This window comes from Heterodontus francisci, chromosome 3 (assembly GCF_036365525.1).
Source record: "Heterodontus francisci isolate sHetFra1 chromosome 3, sHetFra1.hap1, whole genome shotgun sequence".
Classification (NCBI taxonomy): Eukaryota; Metazoa; Chordata; class Chondrichthyes; order Heterodontiformes; family Heterodontidae; genus Heterodontus; species Heterodontus francisci.
In genome coordinates this window covers 91,810,596-91,831,077 of record NC_090373.1, presented here as the reverse complement: position 1 = coordinate 91,831,077, position 20,482 = coordinate 91,810,596, and the positions used below count along the sequence as shown (strand labels likewise).

Sequence of the window (20,482 nt, the reverse complement as noted above, 5' to 3'; positions counted from 1 at the left end):
CCCAACCTCTCACCATTTAAGAAATACTTTGCCTTTCTGTTCCTACCAAAGTGGGTCACTTCACACATGTTCACATTATATTCCATCTGCCATGTTCTTGCCCAGTCACTTAGCCTGTCCAAATCCCCTTGAAGTCGCCTTGCATCCTCACAGCTTATATTCCCACCTCCTTTTGTGTCATCAGCAAATTTGGAAATATTACAATTGGTCCCCACATCCAAATCATTTATATAGATTGTGAACCACTGTGGCCCAACCACTGATCCTTGCGGTACCCCACTAGTAACAACCTGCCATCCTGAGAATGACCCATTTATTCCTACTCTCTGCTTTCTGTCTGTTAACCAATTCTCAATACATTGCAGTGTATTACCCCCAATCTCATACGAGGATACAATGTCCTGAGTAGCAGCATCCTTTGTTATCTTGCTTTGGAGAACATACTACTTATAGTAATCTAAACAATGAGCAATGGTAGGCTATCAGCTTTGAGGAGGTTTCACAGCTAAGACTCTCAATGTCCTCACACAGGCACTTTGTAGAGGATAGCAGTAAGTAGCAGGATTTCTGGTCCATTGCCTGGGGTATTAAGGTCAGTTTTAACACCACATCACATCACAGCTGGAGATTAGTTATATCAGCACAGACCAGACATTGAACCTGGGACTCTTCTGGGCTGTTTGGCTCATTTCCACATAAGGCAATTTACCAGTTCAACTATAATGACGTTTACTTCCATTTCATTAAAGCTTAACACAGTGTGCTATGGAACAGATTTATAAAGCAGAAAGCTGAATTTACTGGACCTAAATTTACTTGTGATTTCTGGAAAGTTTTGGCTCTTAACATGGATGTACCAGCATTTCTGGGGTGGGATCCATTTTTGCCAGTTTCCCACCAGAATGGCATCGATGTTCTTGCCATCTGACACCTTGTACTTGACCCCTATCACCTAGAAGGACAAGGGCAGCACATACATGGGAACACCACCACCTGCAAGTTCCCCTCCAAACCACACACCATCCTGACTTGGAACTATATTGCTGTTCCTTCACTGTCCCTGGGTCAAAATCCTGGAACTCCCTTCCTGACAGCACTGTGGGTGTACCTAACCCACATGGACTGCAGCGGTTCAAGAAGGCAGCTCACCGCCACCTTCTCAAGGGCAATTAGGAATGGGAAATAAATGCTGTCCTAGCCAGCGATGCCCACATTCCATGAATGAATTTTAAAAAAGGACAGCATTCTCTTTTATGCTTGCATCAATGCTATTGAAATAGATGTTTAGGAGGAATGGCATTTGAGTGTGGAAAACCAGCCACTTGTGCCTCCATTCCAACAAGGGTAATTAGGGATAGGTCATAAATGCTGGCCTTACCAGCAATGCCCACATGCCATGAGCATATAAAAAAAAGATGAGGCAAAATTAGTGTACCCCTGCCAGCATTAACTGAGACTGGTAGAAGTGCCTGCAGCATGAAGAAACTTGAAGAAGGGTTTTCAAAGCTTTTTTTGGCCTTCCATTTGGTTAGAGCTAACCTCAGCAGAAAAAGTCTGAGATCCTGTGAGCGCATTGAGATTTTTTTCTCGAACCACAGTAAGAGGTTCTGAGTATCAAGTTAATTGAAGAGACTTTACAGCGATTTTATTGATTTTTAAAAAAAAATAATGAATGCATTAGTCAATTATAAGGATAGGTTCTTTAAACTGGATAGGTTAGAAAGGATCTGTTACATAAGCAGGTTAGATATTAGGAGATACTTTTTGCAGAGAATCATCAACTTCTGGAATTAGTTGTTGGCATGTGCAGTGAGCATAGGTTCATTGTGACCATTCAGAAGGGAGCAGGATAAGTTCCTGAGAGTGGCTAATGTATCCACAAACAGAAGGTAGGTGGTCATTGAGGATTGTGTCACCCAGTCAGTGTGGTTTCCTGGAACTTGTTTGATCACTTTGAGGGTTACTTGAGGTGGCTGCATAGCCGCAGGGAAGGAATGCGGGTTATACCATGCCTGTTGGGCCAGCTGATCTTGTCCTTCATTTTTGTATGTTTCATATGCTTCCAATTTTAATGGAGTAGTAGAAACCTTATAGGATAGAGAAAAGGATTGAACAAAATATAAGGAGGATTCAGCCTTCAAGATATCCTCTTCAAATAATTTACAAGGCACACAGATCATCTGTCTGGACAGATCTGCCCGTAGCTGTGAAGGTAATTGTTGTACTCATTTTTGTGTCACCTCCTGTTTCCAGAAAATGCAGGTGATCTGTAAAATATCCCACAGCGTGACATCAGGACAATATATTCATTGGGTAGTTGATGTACTTTTTAGGAAAGTTGGGAAATACAACAACACATAGATAACACCACTTTAACATTGAAAAAAAAGCAAAATTACTTCATTGAGGTATAATAAAAAATTGTTAGCAAACTAATGAAGGAATATTTTTGGAGGAGTGACTAAAACCTTCATAGGAACATAGGAACAGGAGCAGGCCATTTAGCCCCTTAAGCCTGTTCTGCCATTCAATAAGATCATGGCATATCTGTGGCTTAACTCCATAAACCCGCTTTGCCCCATATCTCGTAACACCTTTGGATGATAAAAATCTATCAGTCTCAGATCTAAAATTAATAATTGATCAAGGATTAATTGCCATTTGTGGAAGAGAGTTCCAAACTTCTATCACCCTTTGTGTGGCATAGCAGCAAGGCAGCAGTGTGATAGGGCTATCCAGTTTTATCTCATGGCTGAATTCTGCAGAGTGCATGGTGCAGTAGATGGTGTGCATATAGCGCTGTGAATATCTACAGTTAACCCTATAAGCTTTCTTAATAGAAGAGGGTACTACTCGCTGAGTACCCAGATGGTCTGTGACTACATCTAGAGAATCCTTTGCACTAATTTGTGGGAAGTTGCCTTGTATTATTTATCCTCGGGCATTTAGCCTCCATTAGAATTATCATAAAGAGAACCATTAGCGCTTTAAAGGACTCAAACTTGGTTGAGTGGTTCGTGTCTGTAAATCAAAAGGCTGTGGGTTCAAGCTCCAAAGGCCTGAGCATGTAATCATGGATTCAGTGCAATATTGAGGGAGTACTGCAATGTCATGGTACAATCTTTTGAATGAGTCAATGTCCAGCCCAGCTTTTATCCTTCAGTCGTCGCCACCTAAAATAGATTTTCTGATTATGAATTATCTGTTCCTTTGTCTTATTGTTGTTTGTGGGACCTTGAGAGTTAATGGCCTTCATATTGATCCCTGGTGTCAAAAAGATGGTACAAAGGGTGCTGTTCCTCCACTGCAGTCTATGCTTTGTGCAGGCTGAGTCACCAACTGCTACAGGAGGGATGGCCTGTTGCAAATTCCAGTGAAGCTGCCATACACTCCAATGATGGCAACAAAAATGAAAAAGCTTCTCACAAATGAGGGCTATAGACTCTTAAAGACACACCTGTCAGTTTCTGCACATTCTCAGAGACTGACATTTGAAAGATAGAATTAGAGTTAAGTCTTTGTACACTTCCATGCTGTTATTTACAAAGGCACACATTATATATTGTGCACCGCCAATCAATCAACAATAGTTTCAGTCTGCTTCTATATTTATGAGCATAGGTGAGTCCATAATTAATGCTGACCACCTGACTACAATTAAACACCCAATTAATATACAATTAATACTAATCGCTGAGCAGTTCCTTAAACATCCTTTTATGGTGAATAGGGATGAATTGTGGTGCCAGTGACTCCAAAGTCTAGGGCAGCCTTTATCTCTACCTCTGCTGAGAAGATTGCACATCCTCACCCACTTTCCTCTCCTCTAGTTTTCTTGTGCTCTGCAAATCACCCAGGAGCACAATCTCACAGGATCTAACTTCTCCTAAGTGACAGTACCTGAGATAGTGGGCTGCATTTTAAGAGTCTGCTGCTGAAGTAGGCAGCAGATGTAACAAAAATGCGTCCCGCCTGCACGGACACCGCGTCACGGAGCAGCCGCGATTTCAAATGTGGTGGCTCATTTGCATGGCCGCGGCGCCCACCCACCCCCCCCTGCAATGACGTCGCAGGCAACGTCATCCAGTGCTAATGCGCAGGCACTGGCTCCATTTTTAAAGGGCTAATAGCCCTTCATGAACATTTAAAAATTCAGGTAAGTCACATTGCAACAAAACGTAATTTCATGATGTTTGAATGCATTTTCCCAGCCCCCCAATGGCATTTCTGGCCCTTTCCCCCCCCCCCCAGAATGCGAATATTAAAAATTTTCCCTTTCCCCCCTCCAAAGTTCGGCAACTTTGCCCTTTACCCCTTCCAATCACCCCCCCCCCCTCAACCAATCCGCATAATTTTAACCTCGCTCCTCCCCCTCCCGCGCAGAAAAAAATCCTCCTCCCCCCTCCGCACAGGTGTTGCGCCACATTTCCCTGAACGGGGATTTGAAGATGCGGCGTTGTCAGCTGCCCGAATGAAGATCGGTGCGGCGATTTAGGAGGCGACAGGACCCTCATTAATTCAGGTATTGTAAAGTACTTTCCATATTTAAATGGGGGGCCCGTCGCCGAGTGGCGGGCAGCTGCCATGACGCCTTCCTGCCGCCACCAAAATTGGCACAGGGTTTTGTCACCGTCAAGGTCGGTGGTGGGCCTCCGCCATACCGATCTTCATTGTCCCCCGCCACCACCCCCTCCCCCCACCACCCCGCCCCCCGCCAATGTTTCCGATGGTGGAGCAGCTTTAAAATCAAGCCCAGTGTGTCAAAACGAGAAAGCAAGAGATGCAGGAGATGAGATTTTGGGAGTTTGCCATCACACAGTGCTTGGCCAGCGTGTGTTCCCACCAGCAGTATGGCCTGCTCCATATAGGGGATAAGCTCTCTGAAATCAGGGATGTTTCCTTTAGTCCCCTGCATTTCACTGGGGTTGTGTCTAAGTTTCTCATGTAACAAGATTAGGTACTTAAGGTAAAAAAAACATTTGAAAGTTGTCTCCCAGATGACATCAGACAGCTGGTGTAAGATATCTGCTACCAACAGCCTGTTACAGTGAAGGCAGGGATCTTTTTTTTTAGAATATTACAGCGCAGTACAGGCCCTTTGGCCCTCGATGTTGCGCCGACCTGTGAAACCATCTGACCTACACTATTCCATTTTCATACATATGTCTATCCAATGACCACTTAAATGCCCTTAAAGTTGGCGAGTCTACTACTGCTGCAGGCAGGGCGTTCCACGCCCCTACTACTCTCTGAGTAAAGAAACTACCTCCAACATCTGTCCTATATCTATCACCCCTCAACTTAAAGCTATGTCCCCTCGTGTTTGCCATCACCATCTGAGGAAAAAGACTCTCACTATCCATCCTATCTAACCCTCTGATTATCTCATATGTCTCTATTAAGTCACCTCTCCTCCTCCTTCTCTCCAATGAAAACAACCTCAAGTCCCTCAGCCTTTCCTCGTAAGACCTTCCCTCCATACCAGGCAACATCCTAGTAAATCTCCTCTGCACCCTTTCCAAAGCTTCCACATCCTTCCTATAATGCGGTGGCCAGAACTGCACGCAATACTCCAGGTGCGGTCTCACCAGAGTTTTGTACAGCTGCAGCATGACCTCGTGGCTCCGAAACTCGATCCCCCTACTAATAAAAGCTACCACACCATATGCCTTCTTAACAACCCTATTAACCTGGGTAGCAACTTTCAGGGATTTATGTACCTGGACACCAAGATCTCTCTGTTCATCTACACTACCAAGAATCTTCCCATTAGCCCAGTACTCTGCATTCCTGTTACTCCTTCCAAAGTGAATCACCTCACACTTTTCCGCATTAAACTCCATTTGCCATCTCTCAGCCCAGCTCTGCAGCCTATCTATGTCCCTCTGTACCCTACAACATCCTTCGGCACTATCCACAACTCCACTGACCTTCGTGTCATCCGCAAATTTACTAACCCACCCTTCTACACCCTCTTCCAGGTCATTTATAAAAATGACAAACAGCAGTGGCCCCAAAACAGATCCTTGCGGTACACCACTAGTAACTAAACTCCAGGATGAACATTTGCCATCAACCACCACCCTCTGTCTTCTTTCAGCTAGCCAATTTCTGATCCAAAGCTCTAAATCACCTTCAACCCCATACTTGCGTATTTTCTGCAATAGCCTACCGTGGGGAACCTTATCAAACGCCTTACTGAAATCCATATACACCACATCCACTGCTTTACCCTCATCCACCTGTTTGGTCACCTTCTCGAAAAACTCAATAAGGTTTGTGAGGCACGACCTACCCTTCACAAAACCGTGCTGACTATCGCTAATGAACTTATTCTTTTCGAGATGATTATAAATCCTGTCTCTTATAACCTTTTCCAACATTTTACCCACAACCGAAGTAAGGCTCACAGGTCTATAATTACCAGGGCTGTCTCTACTCCCCTTCTTGAACAAGGGGACAATATTTGCTATCCTCCAGTCTTCCGGCACTATTCCTTTCGACAATGACGACATAAAGATCAAGGACAAAGGCTCTGCAATCTCCTCCCTGGCTTCCCAGAGAATCCTAGGATAAATCCCATCTGGCCCGGGGGACTTATCTATTTTCACACTTTCCAAAATTGCTAACACCTCCTCCTTGTGAACCTCAATCCCATCTAGCCTAGTAGTCTGTATCTCAGTATTCTCCTCGACAACATTTTCTTTCTCTACTGTAAATACTGACGAAAAATATTCATTTAACGCTTCCCCTATCTCCTCTGATTCCACACACAACTTCCCACTACTATCCTTGATTGGGCCTAATCTAACTCTAGTCATTCTTTTATTCCTGATATACCTATAGAAAGCCTTAGGGTTTTCCCTGATCCTATCCGCCAATGACTTCTCGTGTCCTCTCCTTGCTCTTCTTAGCTCTCCCTTTAGATCCTTCCTGGCTAGCTTGTAACTCTCAAGCGCCCTAACTGAGCCTTCACGTCTCATCCTAACATAAGCCTTCTTCTTCCTCTTGACAAGCGCTTCAACTTCTTTAGTAAACCACGGCTCCCTCGCTCGACAACTTTCTCCCTGCCTGACAGGTACATACTTATCAAGGACACGCAGTAGCTGCTCCTTGAATAAGCTCCACATTTGAATTGTTCCCATCCCCTGCAGTTTCCTTCCCCATCCTACGCATCCTAAATCTTGCCTAATCGCATCATAATTTCCTTTCCCCCAGCTATAATTCTTGCCTTGCGGTATATACCTGTCCCTGCCCATCGCTAAGGTAAACCTAACCGAATTGTGATCACTATCACCAAAGTGCTCACCTACATCTAAATCTAACACCTGGCCGGGTTCATTACCCAGTACCAAATCCAATGTGGCATCGCCTCTGGTTGGCCTGTATACATACTGTGTCAGAAAACCCTCCTGCACACACTGGACAAAAACTGACCCATCTAAAGTACTCGAACTATAGTATTTCCAGTCAATATTTGGAAAGTTAAAGTCCCCCATAACAACTACCCTGTTACTCTCGCCCCTGTCGAGAATCATCTTCGCTATCCTTTCCTCTACATCTCTGGAACTATTCGGAGGTCTATAAAAGACTCCCAACAGGGTGACCTCACCTCTCCTGTTTCTAACCTCGGCCCATACTACCGCAGTAGACGAGTCCTCAAATGTCCTTTCTGTCGCTGTAATACTCTCCTTGATTAACAATGCCACACCCCCCCCTCTTTTACCATCTTCTCTGTTCTTACTGAAACATCTAAATCCCGGAACCTGCAACATCCATTCCTGCCCCTGCTCTACCCATGTCTCCGAAATGGCCACTACATCGAGATCCCAGGTACCAACCCATGCTGCAAGCTCACCCACCTTATTCTGGATGCTCCTGGCGTTGAAGTAGACACACTTTAAACCAGGTTCTTGCTTGCCAGTGCCCTCTTGCATCCTTGTAACCTTATCCCTGACCTCACTACTCTCAACATCCTGTACACTGGCACTACAATTTAGGTTCCCATTCCCCTGCTGAATGGATCTGAAGCTTCTGTGTGCAGGTAATTCCTGCTATAGGAGATCCAAACACACATTGTAAGTTACAGAGTTAGTGAACTCCTTAACCATAATGTATTGTGAAGGGTAACTTGTGCAGCTAATAATTTTAGAGGATGAACAGTGTGTTAGTTCCATGGTAACCAAGATTGAAAAAAGAACAGTGACCAGCATGTTATCTTGCTTGGTCTCATCAGGTCTTTGAACTGACACTGGTCTGCAGTTCTGGTGATGAGCGAGGTGGCACTCACTGTCACAGACACCTCCCTCTACATGGCAGGGAAGCCACTTTTCTGAGGTTTTGGCCCATGGACACAGCAGTATTTCTCTCCTTTGCTGCATTTCATACAAGAATGCCTGTAGATTGTCTTCATTAAAATTTCAGGCTCTTTCCTGTTTCCTTCCTATCTCATGTTCACTGCTTTGGGTGCCTCTGTGCACGCTTCAGGTGGAAGGCATTTTTGTTTTAAGTTCCACAAAATCTCACATGAGCCATCTATGATAATTCCTTATTATCGGTTCAGTCCTTCAAACGACTTAATACTTACTTTCCGCTGCCCTAGCCTGCTGCTGCTGCATACCTTCAACCAAAGGATTTTTAAAGGCTGCGATTGTAATTTCTAACCCTTCGCCCCACCCCAGCAACCCCCCCCACCCCATCACCCCCTAGCATAATACTCCCATATTACCTGGAGTTATGTTTAGCCAATGCCAATGGAGATTTGAATGACATATCCCAAGGATTTACTCTAGGGGTCAGCGTTGGGGTGGATGGGTGGGTGGAATTCCTGGCTCAGCAACAAGACAAGTTGCTCTGTAAACTTCAGGCCCACAATATGTGGTTGAATTAATTAAAGTTTTATTTCCATCACTGCATAATGCTGGCAAGAAAGGCATGTCATTTCTATTCTCAAACACCGTTGGGTTGTATTTATTCCACTTTTTAATTTTCCTGGTATCACTTCCTGATAATAAAAGATTGCACAGTGGAGTTCAGTAATTATGGAGAAGGAAGACCAATTGACTCATTTTAGAACCTAAAGTTTCCCCATTGCAATTATTTCTGAAACAATTCTGGATTTTTGCTTACCCAACTCAATCTGGAAGTTCATTCCAAATGCTGGACACTTTTTGTCCTACCCTCGCAATGTAGTTTAAAGTGATCTCCAGATTTACTTTTTCCATACTGTTTATTATCGTATGTACCTCTATAGGATCACCTTTGTCAAGGCTGTAAAACCCAAGTTTTTCCAAGCTTTCCTTAAAACTCAGACCTTTGTCAGTAGAGATTAGCTTCCAGCACAACTGGCTGTAATGAAATGTTGCTTTCCTTTATCACAAGCATCACCGACATGAATGTTTATCATACTTCTTCTATGACCTCTCACGCAACCATACTTTTCAGCAGTTTTATCCTATTACTAATTGCTATTGTTTTTGATTGACCATATCATAATCCAGTTAGTCAGTGATAAGGGTTTTTAGGGTTTCATGAGAAAAAAAGCAGTATTTGAAGGAGGAACAGATTGGAAAAAGCCACAGAATTATTAGCAGCAATCATTTGTGGTCACTTATCAATTAAATTATTTTAGGAATTAATTTTGCTCTCGGTACACATTTTGTACAATGGTGCCTCAGATTAGTGTTCCAATATACTACAGTGAAGTGCACTGCAAGCCAAATGTACCTTTCATTTGTAATTATATCTGTAAACTGTATATGATGGCATCTGCTTATCAATGACATAATTTCTAACGCTAAGCCTTTTTTTTCCTTGCAGATAGAGGTGGTTGCTTGTCTACTTTGTCCCTTTGGATACTTTTTATTTATTTCGAAGCAACAATCAGATTTAAGGATTTAAGAAATTTCAATGTAGATCTTTGTCGCCCATTTGCAGCGCACTGGTAAGTCAGAGGATCTAATAAGTTTTGGAATTCACAAGACAGTAGGAATTTGAAAAGATAGATTTGATTTTAACATTTGTACATTCTTTCTGCTGATTTCATACTTCTGCACTGGTGTTCGAGATACTCTAGAGGATTGAAAGGGTGTGTTCTGGAGATTTCTCCATGGATTTATCAGATGACAGTTCTTTCTTTCTTTTTCTTTTGGGCCTCCTTATCTCGAGAGACAATGGATACGCGCCTGGAGGTGGTCAGTGGTTTGTGAAGCAGCGCCTGGAGTGGCTATAAAGGCCAATTCTGGAGTGACAGGCTCTTCCACAGGTGCTGCAGAGAAATTTGTTTGTCGGGGCTGTTGCACAGTTGGCTCTCCCCTTGCGCCTCTGTCTTTTTTCCTGCCAACTACTAAGTCTCTTCGACTCGCCACAATTTAGCCCTGTCTTTATGGCTGCCCGCCAGCTCTGGCGAATGCTGGCAACTGACTCCCACGACTTGTGATCAATGTCACACGATTTCATGTCGCGTTTGCAGACGTCTTTATAACGGAGACATGGACGGCCGGTGGGTCTGATACCAGTGGCGAGCTCGCTGTACAATGTGTCTTTGGGGATCCTGCCATCTTCCATGCGGCTCACATGGCCAAGCCATCTCAAGCGCCGCTGACTCAGTAGTGTGTATAAGCTGGGGGTGTTGGCCGCTTCAAGGACTTCTGTGTTGGAGATATAGTCCTGCCACCTGATGCCAAGTATTCTCCGAAGGCAGCGAAGATGGAATGAATTGAGACGTCGCTCTTGGCTGGCATACGTTGTCCAGGCCTCGCTGCCGTAGAGCAAGGTACTGAGGACACAGGCCTGATACACTCGGACTTTTGTATTCCGTGTCAGTGCGCCATTTTCCCACACTCTCTTGGCCAGTCTGGACATAGCAGTGGAAGCCTTACCCATGCGCTTGTTGATTTCTGCATCTAGAGACAGGTTACTGGTGATAGTTGAGCCTAGGTAGGTGAACTCTTGAACCACTTCCAGAGCGTGGTCGCCAATATTGATGGATGGAGCATTTCTGACATCCTGCCCCATGATGTTCGTTTTCTTGAGGCTGATGGTTAGGCCAAATTCATTGCAGGCAGACGCAAACCTGTCGATGAGACTCTGCAGGCATTCTTCAGTGTGAGATGTTAAAGCAGCATCGTCAGCAAAGAGGAGTTCTCTGATGAGGACTTTCCGTACTTTGGACTTCGCTCTTAGACGGGCAAGGTTGAACAACCTGCCCCCTGATCTTGTGTGGAGGAAAATTCCTTCTTCAGAGGATTTGAACGCATGTGAAAGCAGCAGGGAGAAGAAAATCCCAAAAAGTGTGGGTGCGAGAACACAGCCCTGTTTCACACCACTCAGGATAGGAAAGGGCTCTGATGAGGAGCCACCATGTTGAATTGTGCCTTTCATATTGTCCTGGAATGAGGTGATGATACTTAGTAGCTTTGGTGGACATCCGATCTTTTCTAGTAGTCTGAAGAGACCACGTCTGCTGACAAGGTCAAAGGCTTTGGTGAGATCAATGAAAGCAATGTAGAGGGGCATCTGTTGTTCATGGCATTTCTCCTGTATCTGACGAAGGGAGAACAGCATGTCAATAGTCGATCTCTCTGCACGAAAGCCACACTGTGCCTCAGGGTAGACGCGCTCGGCCAGCTTCTGGAGCCTGTTCAGAGCGACTCGAGCAAAGACTTTCCCCACTATGCTGAGCAGGGAGATTCCACGGTAGTTGTTGCAGTCACCGCGGTCACCTTTGTTTTTATAGAGGGTGATGATGTTGGCATCGCGCATGTCCTGGGGTACTGCTCCCTCGTCCCAGCACAGGCATAGCAGTTCATGTAGTGCTGAGAGTATAGCAGGCTTGGCACTCTTGATTATTTCAGGGGTAATGCTGTCCTTCCCAGGGGCTTTTCCGCTGGCTAGGGAATCAATGGCATCACTGAGTTCCGATTTGGTTGGCTGTATGTCCAGCTCATCCATGACTGGTAGAGGCTGGGCTGCATTGAGGGCAGTCTCAGTGACAACATTCTCCCTGGAGTACAGTTCTAGGTAGTGCTCAACCCAGCGGTCCATCTGTTTGCGTTGGTCAGTGATTATGTCCCCCGATTTAGATTTGAGGGGGGTGATCTTCTTGATGGTTGGCCCAAGAGCTCTCTTCATGCCATCATACATTCCTCTGATGTTTCCGGTGTCTGAGGCCAGCTGAATATGACTGCATAGGTGTTGCCAGTAGTCGTTTGCGCAACGCCTAGCTGTTCTTTGTGCAGTACTTCTGGCTGCTTTAAGTGCTGCGGATGTTAAATCGCTGGGGGCTTTCTTGTAGTTCAAAAGTGCAGATGACAGTAGATGGAGATTATGCAGCAGTTCAGCTTTCCTTTAACAATATGGGCCTGAAACATGTGGGGTTTTTGATGGTGAACTGTCAGAGTTTGCTCTCATTACACCCCTGAAGGTGACCGCAACTTCAGAATTTAGAGCAGGCACAAATTAACTCAGAAATCATCATTATGGTCTGTCATTTATTGCTCTGCCACAGGCCTGTACTGTGGACCACCCCCCACCCAACTCTAAGCCCCAATCAGCGAAATCAATGCAGCTGGTGAGAACTATTTTTTATTCATTCATGGAATGTGGGCAACACTGGCCAAGCTAGCATTTATTGCCCATCCCTAATTGCCCATTAGAAGGTGGTGGTGAGCTGCCTTCTTGAACCACTGCAGTCCTTGGGGTGTAGGTACACCAACAGTGCTCATTTCAACTCTCATATCACTGTTAGGAACCCCATAAAAAGATACGCTTTATTCAATAAGATGTAACTGGGTTCTTAAACATAGAAACATAGAAAATGGGAGCAGGAGTAGGCCATTCGGCCCTTCAGGCATGCTCTGCCATTCAAAAAAGATCATGGCTGATCGTCTAATTCAGTACCCTGTTCCTGCTTTCTCCCCATATCCCTTGATCCCTCTGGCATTAAGAAATATATCTATCTCCTTCTTGAATATATTTAATGACTTGGCCTCCACTACCTTCTGCGGTAGAGAATTCCACAGGTTCACCACCCTCTGTGTGAAGAAATTTCTCCTCATCTCAGTTCTAAACCCTGAGACTGTGACCCCTGGTTCTCGACTCCCCAGCCATCAGGAATATCCTCCCTGCATTTAGCCTGTCTAGTTCTGTTAGAATTTTATAGGCTTCTATGACATCCCCTCTTATTCTTCTAAACTCTAGTGAACATAGGCCTAGTCGACCCAATCTCCCCTCATACGCCAATCCTGCCATCCCAGGAATCAGCCTAGTAAATCTTCTTTGCACTCCCTCCATGGCAAGAACATCCTTCCTCAGATAAGGAGACCAAAACTGCACACAATACTCCAGATGTGGTCTCACCAAGGCCCTGTATAATTGCAGTAAGACATCCTTGCTCCTGCACTCCAATCCTCTTGCAATGAAGGCCAACATACCATTCGCCTTCCTAACTGCTTGCTGCACCTGAATGCTTGCTTTCAGTGACTGGTGTACAAGGACACCCAGGTGGATCAAAATCCTGGAACTCCCTTCCTACCCCACATGGACTGCAGCGGTTCAAGAAGGCAGCTCATCACCACCTTCTCAAGGGCAATTAGGGATGGGCAATAAATGCTGGCCTGGCCAGTGACACCCACATCCCATGAATGAATAAAAAAAGGTCTCGTTGCACCTCCCCCTTTCCCAATCTATCACCATTCAGATAATAATCTGCCTTTCTGTATTTACAACCAAAGTGGATAACCTCACATTTATCCACGTTATACTGCATCTGCAATGCATTTGCCCACTCACCCAGCTTGTCCAAATCACATTGGAGCCTCTTTGTATCCTCTTACAGCTCAAATTCCCCCCGCCGCTCCCCACCCCCCACCCCACCCCAGCTTTGTGTCATCTGCAAACTTGGAAATGTTACATTTAGTTCCCTCACCCAAGTCATTAATATATATTGTGAATAGCTGGGGCCCAAGCACTGATCCCTGCGGTACCCCACTAGTCACTGCCTGCCACCCGGAAAAAGACCCGTTTATTCCTACTCTGTTTCCTGTCTGTCAACCAATTCTCAATCCATGCCAGTATATTACTCCCAATCCCATGTGCTTTAATTTTGCACACTAACCTCTTATGTGGGACCTTATCAAAAGCCTTCTGAAAATCCAAATACACCACATCTACTGATTTTCCCTTATCTATTCAATTTAATGGCAATCTGAGTAATAGTTACTGCTGAAAAACCAAAATGGCTCTGGAAATAATTTTATATTTGTGAAATGTTGTTGAAAGTCTCCATTATGATTAGTTACTAGATTTTTTATTTAATACATTTTTAAGATTGGTTCATGATATTTGCGCTTCTACCTTAACTCCCTGTGTATGTCCCAATACTTATTTTGTTCTCGGTAAATTTTTTTAGAAGGAGGTTTGATTATTAGTGTATTTCATTTCCTGGTTGGCTGCCTGTGAGAATTCTTTAATGTGATTGGCTACTTGGACAACTTGATGACATCACTGCAGCTCCATGCTAGGAATCCCCATTGAACTACTTTACAATCAATTGCACATTGAGAGAGATAATGTTTTCATCATAGAGATGATTAGATTTCTCAGCATAGCTTTCTTCGACATCACTAGCGAGCGCCTTTGCTTCACTGCTGACCACAATTTTCAGTAGCTGATACTGCCTAGTTCTTTCTTTAACCTGTGTTAACTGAGCACTTTCAACATTTGCAAATTGTAAATAGAGCATTCCAAATGTCTGTTCACTGAGGATTCTGCCATTAATTATGTATTAGCTGCTGAAATCTAGAATCTGACGAATACAAGTTTTTGAATGTGGTAAATTGCAGTTAGTAAGGGTTGGAAATTAAAAGTTGGGCAGTGATCACTGTAAATAATTCAATTAAGTTGTTAATAAAAAGAATCAAGCAAACTTTGAAAAAATCTTGTAGGTCTTTATCCAACACTCAGCAATAACTTATTTACTCGTGTTCTTAGGATATGTGTTGAACAAATTTTACATAACTGAATGTTAACTGCCCAATTATTTGTTTCTGAATTTTTTTTAAAAAGCTCAGATATGATCCCCTGTTACAATATAACAATTTAAAAGACCATAGACTGGAGTACTAAAATGTATGGCTCTTGGCAACGAATCCAGCTGGTATTTTTCTTATTATTCAGATATTGAATCCAAATGCAATTGATCTTGCTTTGTGGTACTGTAGTCTATGTACTTATAGTTGGTTTTGGAGCAGGAAGCAGTGTTTGGAGCCTGGAATTCATTCTGTTAAGAAAATACTGGAAACAGTGCTTTTAACTAATTGCACAAAGTTTTGCTGTGGCGTCTGCTGTTAGACTTAACCTTGCATTTAGGTTTTTTTGCATGGCAAGCTGTTGAAAGTGTGAACTGGTAGCTTTGCAGCAAGGGAAAGAGAGTATCAGGGATCTGAGTGAACAGGGCAAGAAAATGTGTATATCCTTAACCAATCAGACTGAAGGATTGTGAAATTAACAGCGCAAGGACTGAATTCAATACCAATTCAGATACAGGAAGAGAAATAAAGAGAAGGAAGGAAAGATTGGATTGGGGGAGAGAGAGAGAAAAAAGAAAAATACCTATTTTAAATCTCTAACAACAATTAATACCTAAAGGAATGAGACTCACACTTATAATAGTTCATGTTCTGTGTCACAGAGATTATAATTAATACTTATCACACTGTTAAAAAGGTATTTCAACTGGAATGAACAAGATTTAACTTTCTGTGCCATGCTTACAAAATCATTACAAAGTATTTACAGCACAGAAACTGCACCCTCAGCTCAGCAGGTCCATGCTGGTGTTTATGTTCCACACAAGCCTCCTGCCAATCCTCTTCTTCATCTAAGCACATCAACTTTTTATTCTATACCTTTCTCCCTCATGTGCTTATCTAACTTCCCATTGAATGCATCTATGCTTTTTGCCTCAACTACTCCCTGATGTAGCGAGTTCCACATTTGAACCACTATCTGCATAAATAAGTTTCATGTGAATTCCCTATTGGATTTATTAATGATTATCTTATACTAGTTCTGGTCTCCCTGCAACTGGAAACATCTTCTCTATGTCTTACCTATGAAACCCTTTCATAATTTTCAAGACCTCCATTAGGTAATCTCTCAGTCTTCTCTTTTCTCGACAAAAAAAGCCCCCTGCCTGTTCAATCTTTTCTGATAGGCATAACCTCTCTGTCCTTGAATCTTTCTAGGAAATCTTTTTTGTATCTTCTTCAGTGCCTCTATATCCTCTTCATAATATGGCAACCAGAACTCTTCATAGTACTGTAAGTGTGTCTAACCAAAGTTCTTTCAGGTTTAACATAACGGCTGGGATTTTACGGTAGGCAGACAGGAGCTGGCCACTGATTGAAAAGTCAGTGGCGAACCCGCTTCCGCCTCGCCTGGGGATCCGACCCGTATTTTGCGGGTCCCCAGGCTTCAACTGGTGTGAGGCGGGACTTCCACCCGCTTGAGGTAGGAAATCCTGCCTAATAGGGCTGCCGGCCAATCAGCAGGCCAGCAACTCTTAGTCCCAGCAATGCCACCAGGAGCAGTGGCCACTGCTGGGACTGCAGCCCAGCTTGAAGAGAAGATGCCAGGGAGGCTGGAAGGCAGGTAAGTTTTTGTTGCCTCGCCGGGGGTAATCGGTCGGGCCCCGATGAGGCACGGGTGGTCGATTGGAGGGAAGAGGGGGGTGCGTGTTGGGTGTTGAGGATGTTTGGGGTAGTGGGGGTGGCCCTCCATTGGGCACAAGGTGCCTGAACATGAGGGCACACCCTGGGACGTTTGAGAGCCGCCTGGTTTTGTTAGGTGGCTTTTCTCGGCTCCAGGACGGCCACTTGCCACGCATAAAATCTGCGTGGAGGTGGGCGAAAGCCCTTAAGTGGCCGTTGTGGCCACTTAAGGACCTTGATTGGCCTGGGGCGGGCAGGCCATTTCTCGGTGCTGCCGCCCTGCGTAAAGTGGCAGCGGGAGCGGGGCGTGAAGGTATCCCGGTGCCTCCCACCATCCTCATCATCGGGGTTGCGTAAAATTCCGGCCACCATCTCTGCTTTTCAGTTCTATCCCTCCAGAAATGAACCCTTGTGCTTTGATTGCTTTGTTATGGCCTTAATAATTTGTGATGCTACTTTCAGTGATTTGTGTATCTGTAGCCCTATATCCCTCTGTTCTTGTACAGCATTTAGACACTGATTTTTCAAGGAGTATACAAGGAGCAGCTTCCTTAACCTTCCTACCAAATGTTTGACCTCACACTTGTCTATATTGAAGTTCACTAATTACATGCCCATTTTGCGAGTTTATTACTGTTTTCCTGCATTTTGTTGTAATCTTCAGTATTACCTATACACCCAATTTGGTGTCATTGGTAAATTTTCGATTCCCACGTTCAAATTGTGTATATAAATGGTGAACAATAGCAATCCTTGTGGAACACCACTGCCCATCATTTGCCAATCCCAGTAAGAATTAGAAATAGAATTAGAATTAGAACATTACAGCGCAGTACAGGCCCTTCGGCCCTCGATGTTGCGCCGACCTGTGAAACCAGCTGACCTACACTATTCCAATTTCATCCATATGTCTATCCAATGACCACTTAAATGCCCTTAAAGTTGGCGAGTCTACTACTGTTGCAGGCAGGGCGTTCCACGCCCCTACTACTCTCTGAGTAAAGAAACTACCTCCAACATCTGTCCTATATCTATCACCCCTCAACTTAAAGCTATGTCCCCTCGTGTTTGCCATCACCATCCGAGGAAAAAGACTCTCACTATCCACCCTATCTAACCCTCTGATTATCTTATATGTCTCTATTAAGTCACCTCTCCTCCTCCTTCTCTCCAATGAAAACAACCTCAAGTCCCTCAGCCTTTCCTCGTAAGACCTTCCCTCCATACCAGGCAACATCCTAGTAAATCTCCTCTGCACCCTTTCCAAAGCTTCCACATCCTTCCTATAATGCGGTGGCCAGAACTGCACGCAATACTCCAGGTGCGGTCTCACCAGAGTTTTGTACAGCTGCAGCATGACCTCGTGGCTCCGAAACTCGATCCCCCTACTAATAAAAGCTACCACACCATATGCCTTCTTAACAGCCCTATTAACCTGGGTAGCAACTTTCAGGGATTTATGTACCTGGACACCAAGATCTCTCTGTTCATCTACACTACCAAGAATCTTCCCATTAGCCCAGTACTCTGCATTCCTGTTACTCCTTCCAAAGTGAATCACCTCACACTTTTCCGCATTAAACTCCATTTGCCATCTCTCAGCCCAGCTCTGCAGCCTATCTATGTCCCTCTGTACCCTACAACATCCTTCGGCACTATCCACAACTCCACTGACCTTCGTGTCATCCGCAAATTTACTAACCCACCCTTCTGCACCCTCTTCCAGGTCATTTATAAAAATGACAAACAGCAGTGGCCCCTTGCGGTACACCACTAGTAACTAAACTCCAGGATGAACATTTGCCATCAACCACCACCCTCTGTCTTCTTTCAGCTAGCCAATTTCTGATCCAAAGCTCTAAATCACCTTCAACCCCATACTTCCGTATTTTCTGTAATAGCCTACCGTGGGGAACCTTATCAAACGCCTTACTGAAATCCATATACACCACATCCACTGCTTTACCCTCATCCACCTGTTTGGTCACCTTCTCGAAAAACTCAATAAGGTTTGTGAGGCACGACCTACCCTTCACAAAACCATGCTGACTATCGCTAATGAACTTATTCTTTTCTAGATGATTATAAATCCTGTCTCTTATAACTTTTTCCAACATTTTACCCACAACCGAAGTAAGGCTCACAAGTCTATAATTACCAGGGCTGTCTCTACTCCCCTTCTTGAACAAGGGGACAACATTTGCTGTCCTCCAGTCTTCCGGCACTATTCCTGTCGACAATGACGACATAAAGATCAAGGACAAAGGCTCTGCAATCTCCTCCCTGGCTTCCCAGAGAATCCTAGGATAAATCCCATCTGGCCCAGGGAATTATCTATTTTCACACTTTCCAAAATTGCTAACACCTCCTCCTTGTGAACCTCAATCCCATCTAGCCTAGTAGTCTGAATCTCAGTATTCTCCTCGACAACATTTTCTTTCTCTACTGTAAATACTGACGAAAAATATTCATTTAACGCTTCCCCTATCTCCTCTGATTCCACACACAACTTCCCACTACTATCCTTGATTGGGCCTAATCTAACTCTCGTCATTCTTTTATTCCTGATATAACTATAGAAAGCCTTAGGTTTTCCCTGATCCTATCCGCCAATGACTTCTCGTGTCCTCTCCTTGCTCTTCTTAGCTCTCCCTTTAGATCCTTCCTGGCTAGCTTGTAACTCTCAAGCGCCCTAACTGAGCCTTCACGTCTCATCCTAACATAAGCCTTCTTCTTCCTCTTGACAAGCGCTTCAACTTCCTTAGTAAACCACGGCTCCCTCGCTCGACAAATTCCTCCCTGCCTGACAGGTACATACTTATCAAGGACACGCAGTAGCTGCTCCTTGAATAAGCTCCACATTTCGATTGTGCCCATCCCCTGCAGTTTCCTTCCCCATCCTACGCCAGCTTGCTGACAATTTTGCTACTTATCCCCTAAGTCCACATAGGCTAACCTTATTCATGAGTCCACTATGCAGTACTGTATCAAAGGCTTTTTGGGAATCCAAATATATTATGTCTGCTGTATTCTCCTTACCTTTCTTTTCTGTTATTTCTTCAAAGAATTCAATAAGTTTGGTCAAGCATGACTTTACCTTTTGGAATCTGTGCTGACTACTCTTTATTAGATTTTCAGTTTCTAGATAATGATATAGGTGTTATAGATCGTGATGTAGAATCAGTTCAGGTGGAAATAAGAAATAGCAAGGGAAAGAAATCATGGGTGGGAGTGGTCTATATACCCCCGAGGAGTTGCCTCGCTGCAGGACAAGATATTAATCAGGAAATAATGGAGGCACTGTAATTATCATGGGTGATTTTAATCTGCATATAGACTGGACAAATCAAATTGGCAAGGTTAGCATGGAAGACGAATTTGTAGAGTGCCTCAGGGGTTGTTACTTAGAGCAATATGTTGCAGAACCTACTGCAGAACAGACTATTTTCGTTTTGGTAATGTGTAATGAGGTAGGATTAATATGAGATCTCGTAGTTAAGGATCCTCTCGGGGAAAGCAATCATCACATGGTAGAATCTCAAATTCAGTTTGAGGGTGAGCAACTCGGATCTCATACCAGTGTCTTCAACTTAAACAAGGGCAATTACAGAGGTATGAAAAAAGAATTGTCTAAAGCGGGCTGGGAAGATAGACTACAGGGGAAGTCAGTAGCTGGGCAGTAGCAGACTTTTAAGCAGATATTTCATAACACTTAGCAAACATTTATTCCGTTCACAAGGAAGGACTCGAAGAGAACGATGAACCACCCG

At 44.1% G+C, this 20,482-nt stretch overlaps 1 protein-coding gene across 1 annotated transcript in view; it reads left to right on the top strand.

The window, feature by feature from the left end:
• The window catches only part of LOC137358413 (macoilin-like), a 163,364-nt gene that overhangs the window by 103,424 nt on the left and 39,458 nt on the right, over nt 1–20,482 (top strand). Inside the window, exon 4 of the mRNA XM_068024362.1 lies at nt 9,820–9,943. Coding sequence (XP_067880463.1) covers nt 9,820–9,943 — 124 coding nt within the window. The remainder of the gene's footprint in view (nt 1–9,819; nt 9,944–20,482) is intronic.